The sequence below is a fragment of the Corvus hawaiiensis genome, chromosome Z, assembly GCF_020740725.1.
Source record: "Corvus hawaiiensis isolate bCorHaw1 chromosome Z, bCorHaw1.pri.cur, whole genome shotgun sequence".
In the NCBI taxonomy this organism is placed as follows: Eukaryota; Metazoa; Chordata; class Aves; order Passeriformes; family Corvidae; genus Corvus; species Corvus hawaiiensis.
The window spans coordinates 13490897-13508700 of record NC_063255.1 but is presented as its reverse complement, the minus strand read 5'-3'; the positions used below and the strand labels follow the sequence as shown (position 1 = coordinate 13508700).

The 17804-nt window shown below is 37.4% G+C and overlaps 1 protein-coding gene across 7 annotated transcripts in view; it reads right to left on the bottom strand.

Moving 5' to 3' along the window:
• Nucleotides 1-1445: 1445 nt before the first annotated feature.
• The window catches only part of PRLR (prolactin receptor), a 154977-nt gene continuing 138618 nt past the window's right edge, over nt 1446-17804 (bottom strand). For all 7 annotated transcript variants that reach the window (XM_048291007.1, XM_048291008.1, XM_048291011.1 and 4 more), the window contains 7 exons: nt 16441-16573; nt 15023-15192; nt 13499-13668; nt 12422-12566; nt 11491-11590; nt 10464-10533; nt 1446-9886 (listed from right to left, as the gene is read on the bottom strand). In XM_048291007.1, the coding sequence (XP_048146964.1) occupies nt 8879-9886; nt 10464-10533; nt 11491-11590; nt 12422-12566; nt 13499-13668; nt 15023-15192; nt 16441-16573 (1796 nt within the window). In that variant the 3' untranslated portion in view covers nt 1446-8878. The remainder of the gene's footprint in view (nt 9887-10463; nt 10534-11490; nt 11591-12421; nt 12567-13498; nt 13669-15022; nt 15193-16440; nt 16574-17804) is intronic.

Sequence of the window (17804 nt, the reverse complement as noted above, 5' to 3'; positions counted from 1 at the left end):
TGTGTGACTGTGAAGTGGAAGAGATTTCCCTCTGTCTCCCTCATCGAAGATATTACAGAACTGTCTGGATGCAATCCTGTGCTGTGTGCTCTGGGATGACGCTGCTTGAGCAGGGAGATTGGGCCACATGACCCTCTGTGGGCCCTTCCAACCTGACCCAGTATACGATTCTGTGAATTCTATTATGTTAAATACATCTGGGTGGATGAGGAGAAACTGAGACATGCTGAGAGAAATTGATGAGCCATTTCTTTCCTTTTTTTGGTTTGGTTTTGTTTTGTTTTGTCAGTGAAGATGTGTAGCACAACCTCCTACAGGGATGGGAGAAGTGGGAAGTTCTATTGCCTTCTTCCATTACCTGCCAGCAGCCAAGCCCCAGGCAGCCACTCACTCAATCTCCCACGAGCAGGACTGGGGAGAGGAAGGGAAGGGTAAAAGTGGGAAAACGGGAGGGTTGAGATAAAGAGAGTTTAATAGGAAAAGCAAAAGTGGCACACACAAGCAAAGCAAAAAGAATTAATTCTCCACTTCCCATGGGCAGGCGGGAGTTCAGCCATCTCCAGGAGAGCAGGGCCGATCACGTGTAACGGTGACTTGGGAGGGCAAACACCATCATTCCAAATGTCCTGTCTTTACTCAGTACTATATGTACTGAACATGATGCCACATGGTCTGGAATATCCCTTCAGTCAGCTGGGGTCATCTATCCCAGCCTCCCATGGACCCAAGACGAGGCCTTGGCTCTGTGTAAGCTCTGCTCAGCAACAACAAAAACATCTCTATTATCATCACTATGTTAAGCACAAATCCAAAACACACCCCATACCAGCTACTGTGGAGAAAATTAACTCCGCCCTTGCCAAAACCAACGCATCCCTGGTAGTACTTAAGAACTACAAAGGCTCAACAGCTGGAACAGTAACTGGCACACGCTGTAACTAGACACAGTTGCCAATGAGAGGTATTTCACAGTGCTTTTGATGACCCTGTCTGCTCCTAAGGAGGAAGGCTGACTGCACGTAGCCCGAGGGGCTGCCCCAGTTTTGCAGGAAAACTGCCCAGTGTTGGTGTATAGGGTCAGAGATTTGTACCTTCTATGGACAAGGACAGTGCTCACACACTGTAGGACTCCCCCAAACCCTCAAATTTCTTGATCAAACTTTACCTTTGCTAACTTTAAATCCCTGAATTTCAGTGATAATTTACATCAACACAATGAGCCATAAAGAAACACAAAAGTTGTGACCTGGTATGTGAGCCATCTGTCTTACCTGGTTCAATTGTTCAATGCACATGAAGTTGGTTAAACCCACACATATCATGGAGCTTTCCCCATGGAGGACAGCAGGATTCTGCCCTACAGACTGTGTTGTGTGTCTGGATTTTCCTTTTTCTTTCTATACATTCTATATTAGAAGTGCTGCATATCATGAAGAAATACACAATTTGGGATTTTTATTCACGAACTTTTATTAAACTGAAATGCGAACACCACTGCAAAGAGATTTTACAATGACAAAAGAGGGAAAAATTCATCAGAAAGCTACAGACTTCATAATAATATTGATCTTACGAGTGAAAACACTAATATTTTAGTAAAGCCAGCATTTTCAATATTAAGAACTTAAAAAATGTATTTGAAAGCACTTTCCTTTAGATATACTTAGAAACAATGAAGAATTCCTGAGCAACTACTTTTATACCAGTATTCTCCAAACAATGTACATACTACATATGAAATATAATTCTTAAAACTTCTTGTATTTTAGAAATTTACAAAAAAATTTGGATCTCGTTCATAGCATAATTGTGCTTAAAGTCATTCTGTTGCTACAGTAATGACACTGCGATAATTCTCATGTTCCACATTGCATACAAATTCTGAAATTGTAGTGGAAAAAATGCCTAGCTAGTATTGCAAATCTACCAATGAAATGGTTTGTGCAAATGGAAATAAGTTTGCTCTAAATATTTGGTCATCTCTTTCTCTGCGGAAAATACACTGTTTATTCTGGATATTATTCAGAAGATGCAATTTTTGTTTATTTGAGAGACTGCTGACACAATTAAAGGCAAGGGAGTTCCAGAGACTTCTACCCTCACTTAAAAGCACATCAAAATTTTGAACAATTAGTTAATGGCTGCTAACATGTTTTTTTCTGGACCTACTTTTTCGTAACAGTGCCCTCTGTATTGCTATATCTTACACAATGACTAAAACATACACAAAGCACAACAAAAAGTTTTCAGAAGCTGAGATAATGCTGAGTATCTCTGAGCAATATAACTCATATATAAGACTGATGGTTGTATTATATCAGGTGACGAACCATTTTTGTAGTCAGAATAAAAAATTACTTTCCAAAATGAAAAATAAAAATAAAGCAGCCCAGGAGGTCTTTCTGAGTTTAGCTGAGCAGTAGTTTCCTCTCCCTTTAGGAATGAAAGGCAAAGGGATGAGAATTAAGAGTAGTCTACAGCATTACGAATATTAAAAAATATGATATGACATCATTATAGTTCTGCCTGTATAAAAATCTGCCTTTTTCTAAACATGTATAGTTTTCCATCCTACCAAAGGGATATTTTCTACAAGTGACTTGTACAATGATTTCCAGCATCCTCTAAAAATTTACTCAGTGCTATAAGTCTCTAAAACTAACCATTGCAGGAACTGAAATGAAATCTTTCAGTTTTTATTGATGCCAAAATGAGGTGAAGGTACTCAGCAGCTCACAAAAATAGATCCAAAAGCAGCATTGTTAAAAAAAATAGTTAAATAATGTCAAGATCTGAGACAAGCAGCATCACCAAGTAGAAAAGGACAATAAACCATCCAAAAAGAGGAATATATAAAAAAAGACTTTGTTGTATCTAACTGCTCTATGCACCAACATCTTGAGTATAACATCAGCTTTCAGCACTGTAAGAGACCACACAACTAATTCAGGTATTTTTCTTAACTACTTCCAACAGATACAATAGTGCCTCTTAAAAATGTAACATATTGAAGAGATGCATTTTAAGCCTAACTTGGTAATTTTCAGCATTTATCACCAAGATAGGGACTGTCTGACTAAGGAAAATATTAACAGATACATTGTCAATGGTACAAACTGAAGCAATGCCCAGAAATACCAAGAGACTGTTTAGTAATATCCCCAAAGTGTTTTTTCTCTTGGAGCTTCTAGGTCATTGCATTATATATACTAAATAAAAACAGAACAATGCTTAAGAATGGTAGGCATATGTGTGGGACAATGTAAATGGATAAATAAACCTCACCTGTATACCTGTCTGAAAAACGGAAGGTTGTTCATAAAGAGAGTGTGGTACACTTTATTTCTCCCTTTTTTCCTTAGGAATGTAGGAAATGCAACTGCAGGTCAGATGCTGAGCCTGACTCTTCAAGTTTTGTGTGTTTGCCTGGGACCAATGTCAGATATGGGGAAGAAAAATCCCATAACTGGTAGAAAGTGAATGACCACTTCTCATGTATAGGACTTTTTCTGCTCATATGTAACAGCTGATCCAGAGTAGGTGATTTCACCATTTTGCCAACTCTTAAGCATTTTGTAAGGCTTTACTGCTTTTGTGGACTCTATCAGGTAGCTATGCATATTCTCACTTTTGATATAAAAGTATTTTCTTCTCTTCCTTTTTTCCCCCTCACTAACTCATTTATCACTCCTCTCTGTTCTAGTTCTCATTTTTTACTATCTATTCTTACATTTGATTCTTTTGCTGTCATGTTCTGTTCTTCTCCTCCTTCTCAGCTGTAGTCAAAATGCACTTGTTCTCTCATCATCTGCTGTGTACCATCCCATAGTGACTGTGCTCCTTTTCTGTTCTGCCACATGCAGCAACCTTGTCCCTTGTCCTGTCACTTAGTGGTGGACCTGGCCGGACTTTGGACTCTATGACCTTACAGGTCTTTTTCAACCTGAACAATTCTATGCTTCTATGATACTTAAGCTCTTTATATCCCCATTTTTATGTGTTTAGGCATCCATTTATCCATATTTTCCTGCTTGACATACAGCAGAAAAATGAAGAAAATCCCTGATTTGTTTCAAAATGGTTTTCAAGGCAGGCCCACAAGGTTGTTCAAATTAGTGTCATTCAGTCCATCTTTCCACACCCACAGGAACTGGAGCCTGATTTTAGCGTGAGGGTTTGAGATAATTGAGACCAGGGCTTTCCATTTTTGCTCATTTAGAGACAGAATTGAAAGGTTTGCTTCCTAGGAACTCAGTTGAAAACAGGTAATTCAAAAGAGCAAGTATTGATAAATACTAAGTTCCACAGCTGTGATCCAGAATGAGAGCATCTCTGGAAAATTGGCTCATTCAATCCTTGTGACCTGGGAATGTAAGTAGTGGCAAAAAACTTTTCAGGTCAGGAATGGGACTGATGCTTGACTGCCAATCTGGGCATGGAGGACTTTCTTACAAAATGGAATTTGCTTTAGGCTTTTTTTTTCCCACATTAAAAACATCTAATTTTGCTACACATCTTAAATATCCCATCCTCATACTACCACTGAATCACAAGTGATGATTCTATGACAAGCGGTTTGTTAAGGAAAATAATTTGAATTTACAAATAAGATTTTTAAATTCTTGATAGAACGAGTTACAAATTTACACATAAAGCAAAATGCTTTTGCCTGCCTTTTAAAGGGAGAAAAAAAAATATCTGAGGTAGCAATTATTTGAGAATGTGATGCCTGATCTCGTGACACTTTTTTTATTTGTCCTTATGGCTTTGTAGAAGATGTCTGATGTCTATCAATTGGCCTACATGACTTCAGTTTCCTTGCACAACACCCTCAGATCATTTACAGTTACCATGAAATCATGAAATACACTTACAGGCTTCATGATGTAAACCCCACATATACAATGCTTCAGAGAGCACAAAAAAAAATCTGCTTATTCATTTTGAGCACCTGCTGCCACTACACTTTGAATACTTGAATGACATTTAAAGCAGCTATTTTTCAGCCATTTAAACATAGACACACAGACAGATAGACTACAGAGTTCACTGGTTTGACATAAATCATCATTACATATTTGTTTTACAGATTGTTCCATAAACACATATATCCTCTTACTAATATCATATAAGGTTAATTCACTGAATATTTATTAAATTATCTTTATAGTTACATAGTATCATCAAGACCAGATTTTAAGTCCTCATCATATGTGATATTGAGCTTTGTGAGCATGTGTGACTGTTCATTAGCTTGTATTTCTTTTAAAGTCTGAAATATTACAGAGAAATACCAAAATTGTACATCAAATACATCTCTACTAAAAAAATCTAATAAAAAATTTATGATAATGAATCATATTTGCCAATACTGAAGAAAAAATGTTAATAAAATTAGTCTGAGTTGGAAGGAAAGGTAATTAAATAAAGTATATATGTTCAATTTTAGGAATTTCATAAAATTAATTATGTAGAAGAGTCTTTATGCTACCTTTTAGGACTTTTATGCTTTTACAAAGTAGTTCACACTATAAATGACACATGGATAACTTTGACATTGAAAACATCATTCACATTCTTGAAATAATTATTCCAAGTGAGAAATTCAACTAATGGTACAAGAGCTAGAGGGCTGATCCCTGTTCCTGGGGTAAATTCTGTTATATACTTCATCCCTCTGGATATCAAAGGAGGTGTCAAGAGCCTGTTTTTCCCCACAGTGTGTCATAATTTTGCACAGATTGACTGTGTAGAACTGATGCAAAAACTCATGTACTTCCTAATGAAAAGCTTAAAGACCTGCAAGCAAAAATATTATTGCAAACAGAAAGAATTAAGTATTTGAACATTCAGAGGACCAAACACTTAGCTGAAGGTTATTTTGATTTTACAGAACCTGACTTTTTACTTTTTTAATGTACTTTCAGATGTTTAAGGTCGCTTTCAGAAGCTCTGCCACTGGGAGTAACAAGGTGTTTTGGAGAATATAAGCAAATCTCAGGGGAAATTAATCTATCGGCATATTTGTCCAGCTTCAAGAATTAAATATATTTATGGCAATGTTTTCAAATTACATTTAGCTATCAAATCCCCCAAAACTTCAAAGCAGCCAGCAAACACCCCTTTTCCACTGTGGCTGACTTTTCCTTTTCACAGAGAGCCATGATGATTTGGCATATTGAGACATTCATCAGCAAAGGTGAGAGATGCTCAACACCACACGATGTAATTTAGGCTACAACTGTTTTGCAGTTTCAGTACTCATTTATGACAAAACAGAGAAACTCCTTGACTGTTTCTCTGTGGATTATTGGAGGCACACATGCCTACAGTTAGGCAGGATGAATCACACACTTAAAATCTGCTAAATGTTGTCTCTGCTTGCTTCAGGTAAAAAGTAACCTCAGGTAAAAAGATAGGACAGGAACAGCCTGTTGCTGTGCTACATCTGGCTAGTCACCTGTGTTCTAACCTAAAAAATCTACTCTATAAGGAGCATCTTTAGGCTGAAGGCTTAATAAGGTACTACAACTTCTGTGCACCACGAGATACATCCCTGAAGGCCTGTAGCAGAATATCCTCGTGCATCTAATGAGATGTAGGAAACAACACAGCTAGAGCTATCTGTGTAAAGAAAGAGAATGTGTCTGATCATATTAGCTCTGTCAGATTCTGTCAGAAAACTGAAGGGTAAATAAAACACTGTCAGACACAATATGTTATCAGCTCACACACTTCCACACACACACGTTTCCTCATAGCACAATAGTTTCTTTGCAGTACTTCTAGCATCTCTAGAAATTTGTAAGCTATACTACAAACAGTGTCTCTATGGTAAAATTGTTCTGGTAAATATAACTTAACAGAGTTTTATGTTCAGCTGATATCTGGGGTAGCCCCTTCATGTCATCATGTGTTGAATAAGTGGCTGAGTTAAGAAACTGAGATACCTTCCCACACCTTCAGAGAAGACTGCTCTGATCAGCCTCTGAAGGTGGGCAGTTGCCTGTACGGAGGACATAGGCTCTAAACCTGATGCCACCCTAATGTTACAGTCTACACTACTGCGTATATTTATAGACACACAGTTAATTAGTTAAATTCCAGAGTCCTGCCTGTGGAAAGGCTAGGCAGATCTACTAATCTGTGCTTGAGCAGTTCCATGGCTTTGAAGGTAAAGGGTGATTTGCCAAATGTGGCCTTCCAGGACCTTCAAAATCTGAAATTCTCTTTTGTCTGGCTCTGCAGCAGGTACCTGATACCACAAGAAGGCTGGCTCAGTGCATAAAATCATAAAAATATGGAGAAAAGTAAAGCTGTTCAGGAAGGAGACTAACAAAAGCAAGCCCATCTATCAAATACACTTTCCTTCACAGGTACAGGACCATTCCCGCACCTTAAGTTTCCAGTTTCCCCTGAAGCTAGTGATGCTGGCTAAATACTTGGCCCACTCTTAATCAGTCATCACATAGTCACACTTTTCTGGAGTAAATTAAACTTTTGTTTCAGGAAGAAAGGACCATGGTTACTTTGCAGCCACTACAGTATCATTTTGATTCTGTCTTCAGTTACGTGGGATGTAATGGATCCTTACTGTTCCCACTGCTCTTCCGGGGACACACGGCCCGCCCAAGTACATGGACTCATCTCCTCATTCCCACTGCTTTTTCAGTGGGGCTCTGAATCAGACCTTGGAGGCTGGGTTCCAAAACTGGTGTTCATAAATTTGTTATGAAAAATCTGACTTCAAACTCTCCTTCCAGGCTCAGAGAAAAGTGCAGGATACAGGAGAACCCCATTTCATTTGCAATTGGCATCAGAGTATAAATTCAAAGGGGAAGATGCTTGGCTCTCAAAACCTAAATTCTATTTTAATTATATAATTACAGGTAATAAAAAACCTGTGAAACAAATAATTTACAATTCAAATAGTAATATATCTATAATATATTTGAAATATAGTTTTAAAATATCTTCATATTCTTAATTAATATAAAGTTTAATTTTATGCTTTGTATAGAAATTATAGCTTTACTTGTTACTGTCTCAGCAGAAGGAAAGAGAAAAGTTCCTAGATAGCTAAATAGCATTGGGAAATTAAAAAATATTTTACTTTGCTCTTTTTTTGGTAATAGAAAAATAGCCTTAAAAAATAGATTGTTAAATATATGGGCTTATATTAAAGTAGAATTGTATATTATATACAGTAAGGCAGTATATCAAATATCATCCTTTTTTTTCATTTTGGTTTGTCTGGACTAGGATATGAATGGGATGCATTTTTCTGTCACATTGAAACAAAGCATAAATATATTTCTTTTGTTATTTTACTGTAACAAACTTTACTTTTTTTGTAGAATATATTCTCTTTTATACATGATTTGTCATATACAAGAGCTCCTTTTTTCTCAAGGATTGAGAAAAAAGATAAAGAAAACTTAATTGGATGTCAGAATGCATTCAGAAGAAAATGCATTGTAGGCAAGAATACTGTTGTGCAGTGATTTATCTAATGTAGGAACTGCTCAAATCACTATGGTTTGCTGACTGACCCATAACAATTTTCATCTTTGTTGAATCTGCAGTATTTCCTCAGGCTTAATCAACCAACAGAAGTTTTGCAGAGCTGAATAATTATTTTACAATGTATTTTTCATGATGGACAAGATCCATTTCCTCATTTCACTGTGTCACAAATGTGTGCTAATGATCCAGGGCTTACTCCCATGACTATTCCCTCATCCCACAGATTATTTTATTACCTGTACAATGCACACAGGAGGCTAGGTTTTTGCAGACCAGGCTTTTTTAAAGAACTGTTTGTTATGTGATTTTGTTTTACTGTGTGTAACTACTAAGTATGTGCTGCACTAAAATGTTATTTAAAGGAGGGCATAAAGGAAGATGGGTCCATGTAGTCTGATCCACTGGTGTCTCTTCTGGAGTCACTTGGAGTTGTGCTGTAGCTCGTATTTTTCTCAGCTTGACTTTGCTGAGGGTTCTGAGATGTTTCTTCTACAGGTTCTTGAGATACAGGTGTGTTCTGGGTGCGCTGATCTGGCAATAATACCAAAATGTGATGGTCCACAACAGTTGAGACCTTTGTATATTCTTTGTTGGTTCCTGGAACAGTGCATTTTTTGGTCTTTCCGCTATTTTCTTTATGTTTCAGTAATAGTGTTGGTTCCTTATCTTTTCTGACTTTATGAACTTCTACATAGTCCATTAGTTTAGGATTCAGGAAAGGTGACCTGTCATTATGTTGGTTTTGTCTGACCTGCACTGTGGTTTGGTCAGTTTTGGAATTCTCCATATCGCTTATCTTTTCTACATCATCATAGACAGTTTCAGCAATTGGATATAGTGACTGATGATTTTCTTCATTTTCCACCAAAACTGGTGCAGTGTTCACATTTGTGCTATTCAGTGTTATCTTGAATGCCTCCACAGTGCTGTGGTAGGCAAACATAACAGGCTGAGTACTGGGTAACTGAGCTGCCAGCCACGTGCATGACTTGGTACTCTCACTGTTACAAGGGAGTGTTTCCTGTTCTGAGGCCGTAGACTGAGCTTCCCAGCTCCCCTTTCCTCCTTTCCTTTGTTTGGCTCTTACAACCTGTGTTTGAAGAGTAGATGGAAGGCCGCGGGATTCCCTGCACTTCACAGGGGGGAGAGAAGGGCTATCACAGCTCCCTCGGCCTGAGTCACTGTCTGTTTCCTTGAGTATAATTTTTGTATTTTTACTGGGAGTGTCATGATTTGGCATGAGTTGCTGATCCTCACTGTCCTCTACCTCCAGATATTCTATCAGCAGTTCCTCGCAGTCTGATGTTGGAGGGAAACCATGGCAACCAAGAGCACTCAGCAATTCTTCAGATTTTCCTGTCTGAAGGTATAATGAAGAGGATATGATTTTTCACTGTCAACCTTAAGGTTTATCTGATTAGAACAATTGTGAACAATCTTTATATTTGATATACAAACACTTCGATATTTATATTGCTAGACCCAAATCTGAGTTTCATCGGTGGGGAGACACAACCCCAAAATTCATGTTTCTAATGTGGGAGGAGCAGGGAGCTTTTTGCAGGTATGAGTCTCCTGAGTTTAACAAGAAGGAAATGGGGGAGAACGACAGTGCAGACATGCCCTGCCTCTTCAGCATGGCAAGAGACTGTGGAGAGCATCCTTCGTAAGAGCTACGAGGAAGTTCACAGAGGCATTTCCTCGTGTCCCAGGAAACAGGGCAGTCACAAACTGTGTTCTTAAACACCCTCCAGCTACAAGTTCGAGGTAAAACTCTTACTCACACATACCCTTCACATGTTTACCTGAAAGTGTTGCTTATTTTCAATGTTGATTAATTGAAGCAGTTTTACACTTTACCATGGTAATTGTGTTTGCTCGTACATAAGCTGGAAAAGCGAGTAATGGTGAATTCTTTTGTTAGCTGTGGTACTCACCTCCAGCAGATGTGTATCTATGCCTTTTATCTTTGGTCCTGGTACTGGTGGCAGGATAAAGGCCATCATTCTAAAGAAAAAAAACCCAGAACAAACACACCAGGTGTAAATACAGACCATATCTCACTATTTCTTCTCCCATTTCTTCAGCATGTGACTGAGATTTTAAACATTTCTCCCATATCTTATGCATCCCAGTTGGACATCTGTCTCCTGTCTGCCTCTCAAGCTGTGTAATTCACAAATCCAGTTACAGCTCATAAGGTCCCCTCAGATCTACTTACAAAAAACACTAGCAGTACAAAAGTTATTCAACTGGAAAAGTAAAATTACTAATGTCCTTTTAACTGTCATTTGTTCCTTAACCTCCAGTTCTCTAATACCACTGTAAATTCATCACTGGCCAAGAAACAGTGAAGTGGGGCACAGTTCAGGAGGGTTAGTGGGCCTGCCTGTGTGCCCTTGAATGTCAGCTGACTACTGGTAAACAGGACTCATGGTGAAGGATGTGGCTTTTCCAACCACAGTTTCTATCTCTTTCTCCTAATCAGCCAGTATTTTTTGCAAGACTTCTACAAAAGCAATAATCTTTGCAACACTTCTCTCTTTCACATCTGATTGAAAGTAGTCAGCATTGTAAGAAGTCATCTGGGAAATTGACAGAGAGGTTGGCAGAAAGACAATCTCAGAATATAACCTCGTTTACTTTAGGAAATTACGATAAAACCCAAAGACATGTCTTCTACAGGAACAGGGATACTCCAAGTAATGTTTGCTGAATATTACATGACTAACCAAGATTAGTCAGATCTAATAAAGACAGACCTTTACCAATTGAGAATTTAGCCTGGTTTCCCTAAGGAGCAGAAATACTGCTTTATCAGTTGCAAATTAAGTCAAAAACCTATAACTAACAGTTCATAAGATAAGACAAATGGTGTAGGAAATTGAATCAAATATTAGAAGTCTATTTTTGAAAAGTTTTCTGTGATTTTGGATGCCATGTAATTGTGAAATGGTGACTTACCTGTACCCTTTCAAAATCATTATCCAGCTCATGATTAAACATATAAGGGATGACAGGACACCAACGATGATCCACACAACCATATCTTTTACTCTAAAATCTAAGAAACAAACAGAATTATTTGAGGACATGCATCCAGAATATGCATAGTCAGCATGCAAAAAAGAGTTGCAAATTACTTTTATTTTTAAAATTGGCCAAAATTGCCAAATTTGGTATTGAACCTAGAGACCTTCCCCAGCACAGATGGATCTCAACAATCCCTGTAATATCGAATAATGAATATAATTTTTACTAATGGTACTGCACAGGAAATAAACTGTCTTGGAAAAATCATATAAAAATGCATGAAGAGGAAAATTTTGTCGCAGCCAATTATACAGATTGGGTTCAAATCCAGTTGTACCAAAACTGTAGCCATTTCATTATTAAATACATACCATACAATTAATTAAATGCTGGGTAAAGTGATCTAGGCTTTGATATTTTTAAGGATTTTTATTGTAATGTAACACTTTTTATACTGAAGTGCTTATTTCATATTAATTCCAGATAAAGAGTAATGAAGAGCTGTTATTGTCTGAAGGCAGTCACACTTTGTTGTCTGTGTCACAGTTTTAATGCAGCTGCCAGGGTTCTTTTAATTAAAAATTACTGTAAAGAGAACAAATGAGGCAATAGACAGAAAGAACACGCTTTAAATAAGCAAAGTAGTTATTCACCTTCTTAGCTCTATCAAAAAGTAGTGAAGGGGGAAGTTAACTGAGTACGGTGTGGGGATGATAAGGATTTGGTTACCTTAGCAATGATGTTCTTGTCTGTCCTAGGGAAACTAAGGGATCTGCATGGGTGCCACAAACAGCTAACAAACGAAAATACAGCATGAATTTGCATGTAATAACAATTACTGAAGGGATGCCTGGCCACTCACCAGTAGGGATCTCAATATACATTTCTGGGCTCCACTCACTCCACAATCCATGGTGGTCTGGTTTGCAGTGAATCTGTACAATGTACCTCTTTCCAGGATTTAAACTAAACATTTTACATTGTGTTTGCTGTCCAACAAAAATAGTCTGGAAATTAAATAAAAGTCGCAGCTAAGGTTTTGGTAATCAAGATGGGAATATAGAATGAGTCTGGATAGCTTTTCCTAATAATTGTTAAGCAGGCATGGAATAATAGTAATTTATTTTATTTTTATAGTTTTCTAGCAGGTGGGAATGAGATCTGGCTCTGGTTTATAGTGCAAATTAAACTGCTGTAAAAACACATAATGAGCATATGGCAAATAGGGGATGAGCTGTGGTGATGGTGGGAACTGTGATGGTTCAGGAAGAAGAGGAGGCAAGAAACAGAGATGGAGAAAGAAAACATGGGTAGAAGGTGGCAATGTGGAGTGGTGGAAATGCACAGGGTAGTAAAAAGTAGATCTTGCAATGGTCAGAGGGCTGTGAGGTGCCATGGGAGGAGGAAGGAAGGAGGAAACACAAAGGTGGTTTGGAAGTATTGCAGACAAGAAGGGGATGGAGTCAAATACCAATAGCTGGAGTCTCTAATTTGCCTCTCAGTTGTTCGAGTTGTAGATCCTGGCTATAGAAAATTATTACTGTTGTGTGACCACTACAATTACAACCTAATGGTTATTTATATAAATTTAAATTATTTTATGTAATGTCACTGAGCTATCAGTTATCCAAGAAGTGCTTGGGGTTAAGAACAAATTATCACAAAAGAAACCTAAGTGAGAATGAACAACTTAAACTACAATACCAATATGATTAATAAATAATGACCACAATTAAAAACAAGTACTTTATCACCTGCTATTGTACAACAGCATCTGAGATACAAGTGTTCTCAGCAGGAAATCATAGGTCACACAAGCACTTTTGAAAAATGATGAACTATTTAGTATGTCCGCTTCATTACATTCAGGCATGGGACTTGGCTGGCCAAATATAGCTGGTCAGAAAATTCTATCTAACAAAACTTGCAACATCCTTACCTCCCATTCCTCTCCTTCTTCAGGCTTCAGTCGCAATTCATATTCAAGGGTAAGCCACCCAGACCTGACATCAGCTAGCGGGGGTGGAGACCATGTCAGGACCAGATATGGTTTTCTCTTTATTGACTTTTTTAATTCCAGGGTTATATTCACAGGAGGATCTGGCTGTACTGTTGAAATAAAAGAACTGTCAATAAGAATCTAAGTGATTTTTTCCTTGCATCTTAGGAAGAAATATAAAATTATGTGAGGGAAGGGTTGCCATCTCCATTGTGTCTAATAATTTAGAACTGGTGCAAGAATATAGAAACCAAGAGTTTTCAGATAAAACAAGTATGGATCTATGAATTTTTAAAAAACCCTGAATAGTAGTAAATATATTGAATTCATGTTGAGATTTGCCTTAATCATTTATCATCAAAAATATTTTTTCTTACATTTTTTCTTACATTACCATTTATTGGTGTAGGAAATTGAATTAAATATTAGAAGTCTATTTTTGAAAAGTTTTCTGTGATTTTGGATGCCATGTAATTGTGAAATGGTGACTTACCTGTACCCTTTCAAAATCATTTCCCCACAACTATATTTCAAAGTTAACATCTTTAATATTGTGTTTTGAAAGTTGCGTTCTACTATAATCTTATCAAAGCTTGGCATAAATACTTAGGAACATTGAAGAACACTGAAAACATGGATGTAGCTAATGAAAATTGCTCCCTCCATCTTTCATATTCAGAAAACACAACAGCATGATCCTTACACTCATATGTAAGGATATTTAAAAGTAAACCAAAACAGCAATAATTAAGCTCTGTCTATATATCAAAAAGAAACCAAAATGGAACACAGGTTTCTGCTACAGTCAGAGCTTCTGCATATTATGCATGCATTTTACCACCGTCTGATCAAAGATTCATCAGGTCATGGCATGGACGTATAATACAAAGCCATTTCTTCAGCAGCCCTTTTCCAGTTGCCAGACTCCTGGCAGTCAGATCCTTGACAACAAAATTGTTATCACAGATAATGTTCCGTTCCCTTAGATAAAACCCTAATTACTTGTCCACAGTCACTCTGTAGAAAAGGTCTGATAAAGAGATTATCAGTACACTGCTATTAAAAGCACTAATGCAGCTTCTCTTTGGTCTGGAAACTACTTTTAGGTAATCATATTTAAGTATTATTAATTAAAAGATCAAATTGATTTCAGTTGCTTGTACAGTGGAAAAAAGATTTTAACTGGATGATGTTTCTTAGGGTTTGACTACAAGAAATATGGAAAACCAATAAATGGTTATCTGAACATGATTTTAAAGCTTTTAGCATTTTTGGCTTCTTCTGAAAATAAGATGGTAAAGGGATGAATATTGGTTTGTTATTACAAGAAGGAATACCTTATTTGTACAAGTTTTTAACTTGGATATAATACTATATAGGAGGAGAGCTGGAATTAAAATTCTTGTATTAAAACCCATGACTCTGAAATATTTGGTTCCACAGAAACTACTTTTTAACTCTTACCTATGTAAGTCACATCCACATAATGAGGATCAGAGACATTACTTCCCATTTCATTAGTTGCCCTCACAGTAATATTGTATATGGTCCAGAAAGAGGTGTGCTTTTTATCGAAGTAGCATGAATTGGGGCCTGCAGTTTTGTAATCTGGACATTCATAAACTTTTTCTTCTCTGAAATGAAAGAATCCCAGTGATTAGGTTACACAGACTGGAACACCTGATTTTGGTTCCTAGTACTTCAGCATTATTTAGGCCGGGATCTGACTTTTCACACCTGGAAATGTGAAGAAAATTAGAAAACTGCTTCCAGACTAAAAAGTCATTGGACAGTTCCAGAGACTATACTAAACATTTTCCCCATGAAGTAAACACCATGAAGCCTGAAGAATTTAGGCTGTTGTAGATACAGCTGTGGGCTAGTACAGCACAGCCCTTACTTCTCTGAAAGCCACTGTGCACTGCATAGCCCAGAGCCCTTACATGTTCCAGAGACTGAGTAGAAGTGATTGCTGAAACCTTCTAACCCATCTATTAAAAATTATCTATTTCCAGTGTCCATACCACACTTACAGGAGTTCTGCATATTACATTAATACGCTTTCAGAATGTATTTGATCTTTCACCTCTTGTTCATCAAAGAAACCTCTACTTTGTACCTCTCCTTCACATCCATACTCAAGCTTCCCAAAGTCAGAGGAGGGGTAGGAGAGAAAGCTGAGTATGTAGTATTTGTTTCCATGCTCCTCTTAGATGCACAGTAACAAAAGAGACAGCTGTAGATGTGGACCTCTTACTCTGCCATACCTGGATGGAGCAGTATCTGTCTTTTTCCACTAAACGTGGGCTCTCAGCTGACAGTTACAGAGTTTAGCATCTAGTTAGGTTATTGCAAGATTGAGCAGTACTAGGTGAACCAAAAAGAACCAAAAAAGTTTCACAGGACCTAAAAAAAATATATTGACTCTTTCTTTAAAATTAATGTTTAGCACTTGATCTGAGTTCCAAAGAAAGATTACTACATAAACCAGGAGGCATTCATGGCCTATGAATACTAGTGCAAAATAAGCCTTATCGGAAGAGAAAAGTTTTAGTATCTGGTCATTTTGGAAAGTTTTGTTTCTAAGACTGCAGGGTTGAAGAGTTATAGGACTGTGCATTTGTATTGCTTACTAACGTGCAGCTGCTGAGCAAAGGCAACTTCCAAGACAGAATTCACAATAATTCACCTGACATTATAAAGAGATCAAGATTTAAGATTTCAATCTTAAATATGTTGTTGCTTTATTGTGATGGCAGAATATGCCACTGGACAAAAGCATGGACTACAGAAAATGGTGTCTCCCTAAATAAGAAACCAATGAGGATTGATTTTTCAGGTCCTTCAAACAAAACACTGAATAACTACACAGAGCTTATTACCCCTCTTTGCTGTAAAGCAAAGTGTGGTTAGTAGAGAGCCCTCCATCCGAAGCAGGTTTCCACCAGCAAGTAAATGTTTCTTTTTCAGGAGAACGGCACTTTATTATCGTAGGCTTTTCAGGAGGTAACCGTTCTGTAAGAGATAAAGAAATGAACTAATTAGTAAGTTTAATCCATTAGGTCCATCTTGAATTCGTAAAACAATGTCAAGCAGAGAACAGGAAAATACGAATAAAGAAGAAGTTTTGCTTCCTAGTAGCACAGGAAAGGAGGCCCTGTTCACTGGTTAGGGCAACAACTTGCTACTTTCACCTGGATTCAGAACTCTCTCGCTGCAGCCACATTGAAGAACTGTTTTAGCTTTCTGCCTGTAGCTTTCTTCGGCCCCAAAATCTCATAAGGAATGTTGAAATACTGTCATGGCAGGCTCTATAAAATTATTTAAAATATGCTCTACTATCCAATCTATTTTCTATGCTGTCCTGGTTTCAGCTGGGATAGGGTTAATTTCTTCCCAGTAGCTGGTATAGTGCTGTGGTTTGGATACAGTATGAGAGTAATTTTCATAATACAGGGATATTTTGTCGCTAAGTCATATTTATCCTAAACTAAGGACCTTTTTGTGTCTCCTGCTCTGCCAGTGAAGAGGTACAAAACAGAAAAAACAGGCTGGGAATGAATATAGCAAGGACAGGTGACCTGACCAAAGGGATACTCCACAACATAGAACATCATTTCCAGTATACAAATTTGGGAGTTGCCTGGAACCACCACCCACCCATCAGGATTCAGAAACGGGGTCTGGCATTGATCAGCAGTGGGTGAGCAATTGTATTGTCCATAATTTTTTTTTTCTTTTTATTATCATCATCATCATTATCTACTACTACTATTATTATTATTATTATATTTTACTTAGTTTCAATTATTAAACTGTTCTTATCCCTTAGATCTTACCTTTGATTCTTCCCCTCATTCCACCATGGTCACATATAAGTGAGCAGATGTGTGATGGTTTGTTGCCAGCTGGGCTTAAACCACTACATACACAAACAATTTTTTTTTCTTCAGAAGGTGTGTTTTGAGATGATTCTGATTGTTTGAAAGGTACGCTGTCATTTGCTTTGCTTTCAGGTAAAAAAAATGAAGAATGTAAATGTTTGTCTATTTGTTTGTGTTCTTGCCAGCAATTTTCTTCTGAAGTACTCCAAATACACAAAGCAGCAGCTCTCATATTTCACTGTAGTGTTATTATGTTCAGTACTCAGTCTACTTGCATGATTGCTCCTGAGAAAGTTTTTATAGTTTCAAGTACATCTCTTAAGAGTTGGGCGGAGAAAAATGTTTAAATTTTGAATAGGATG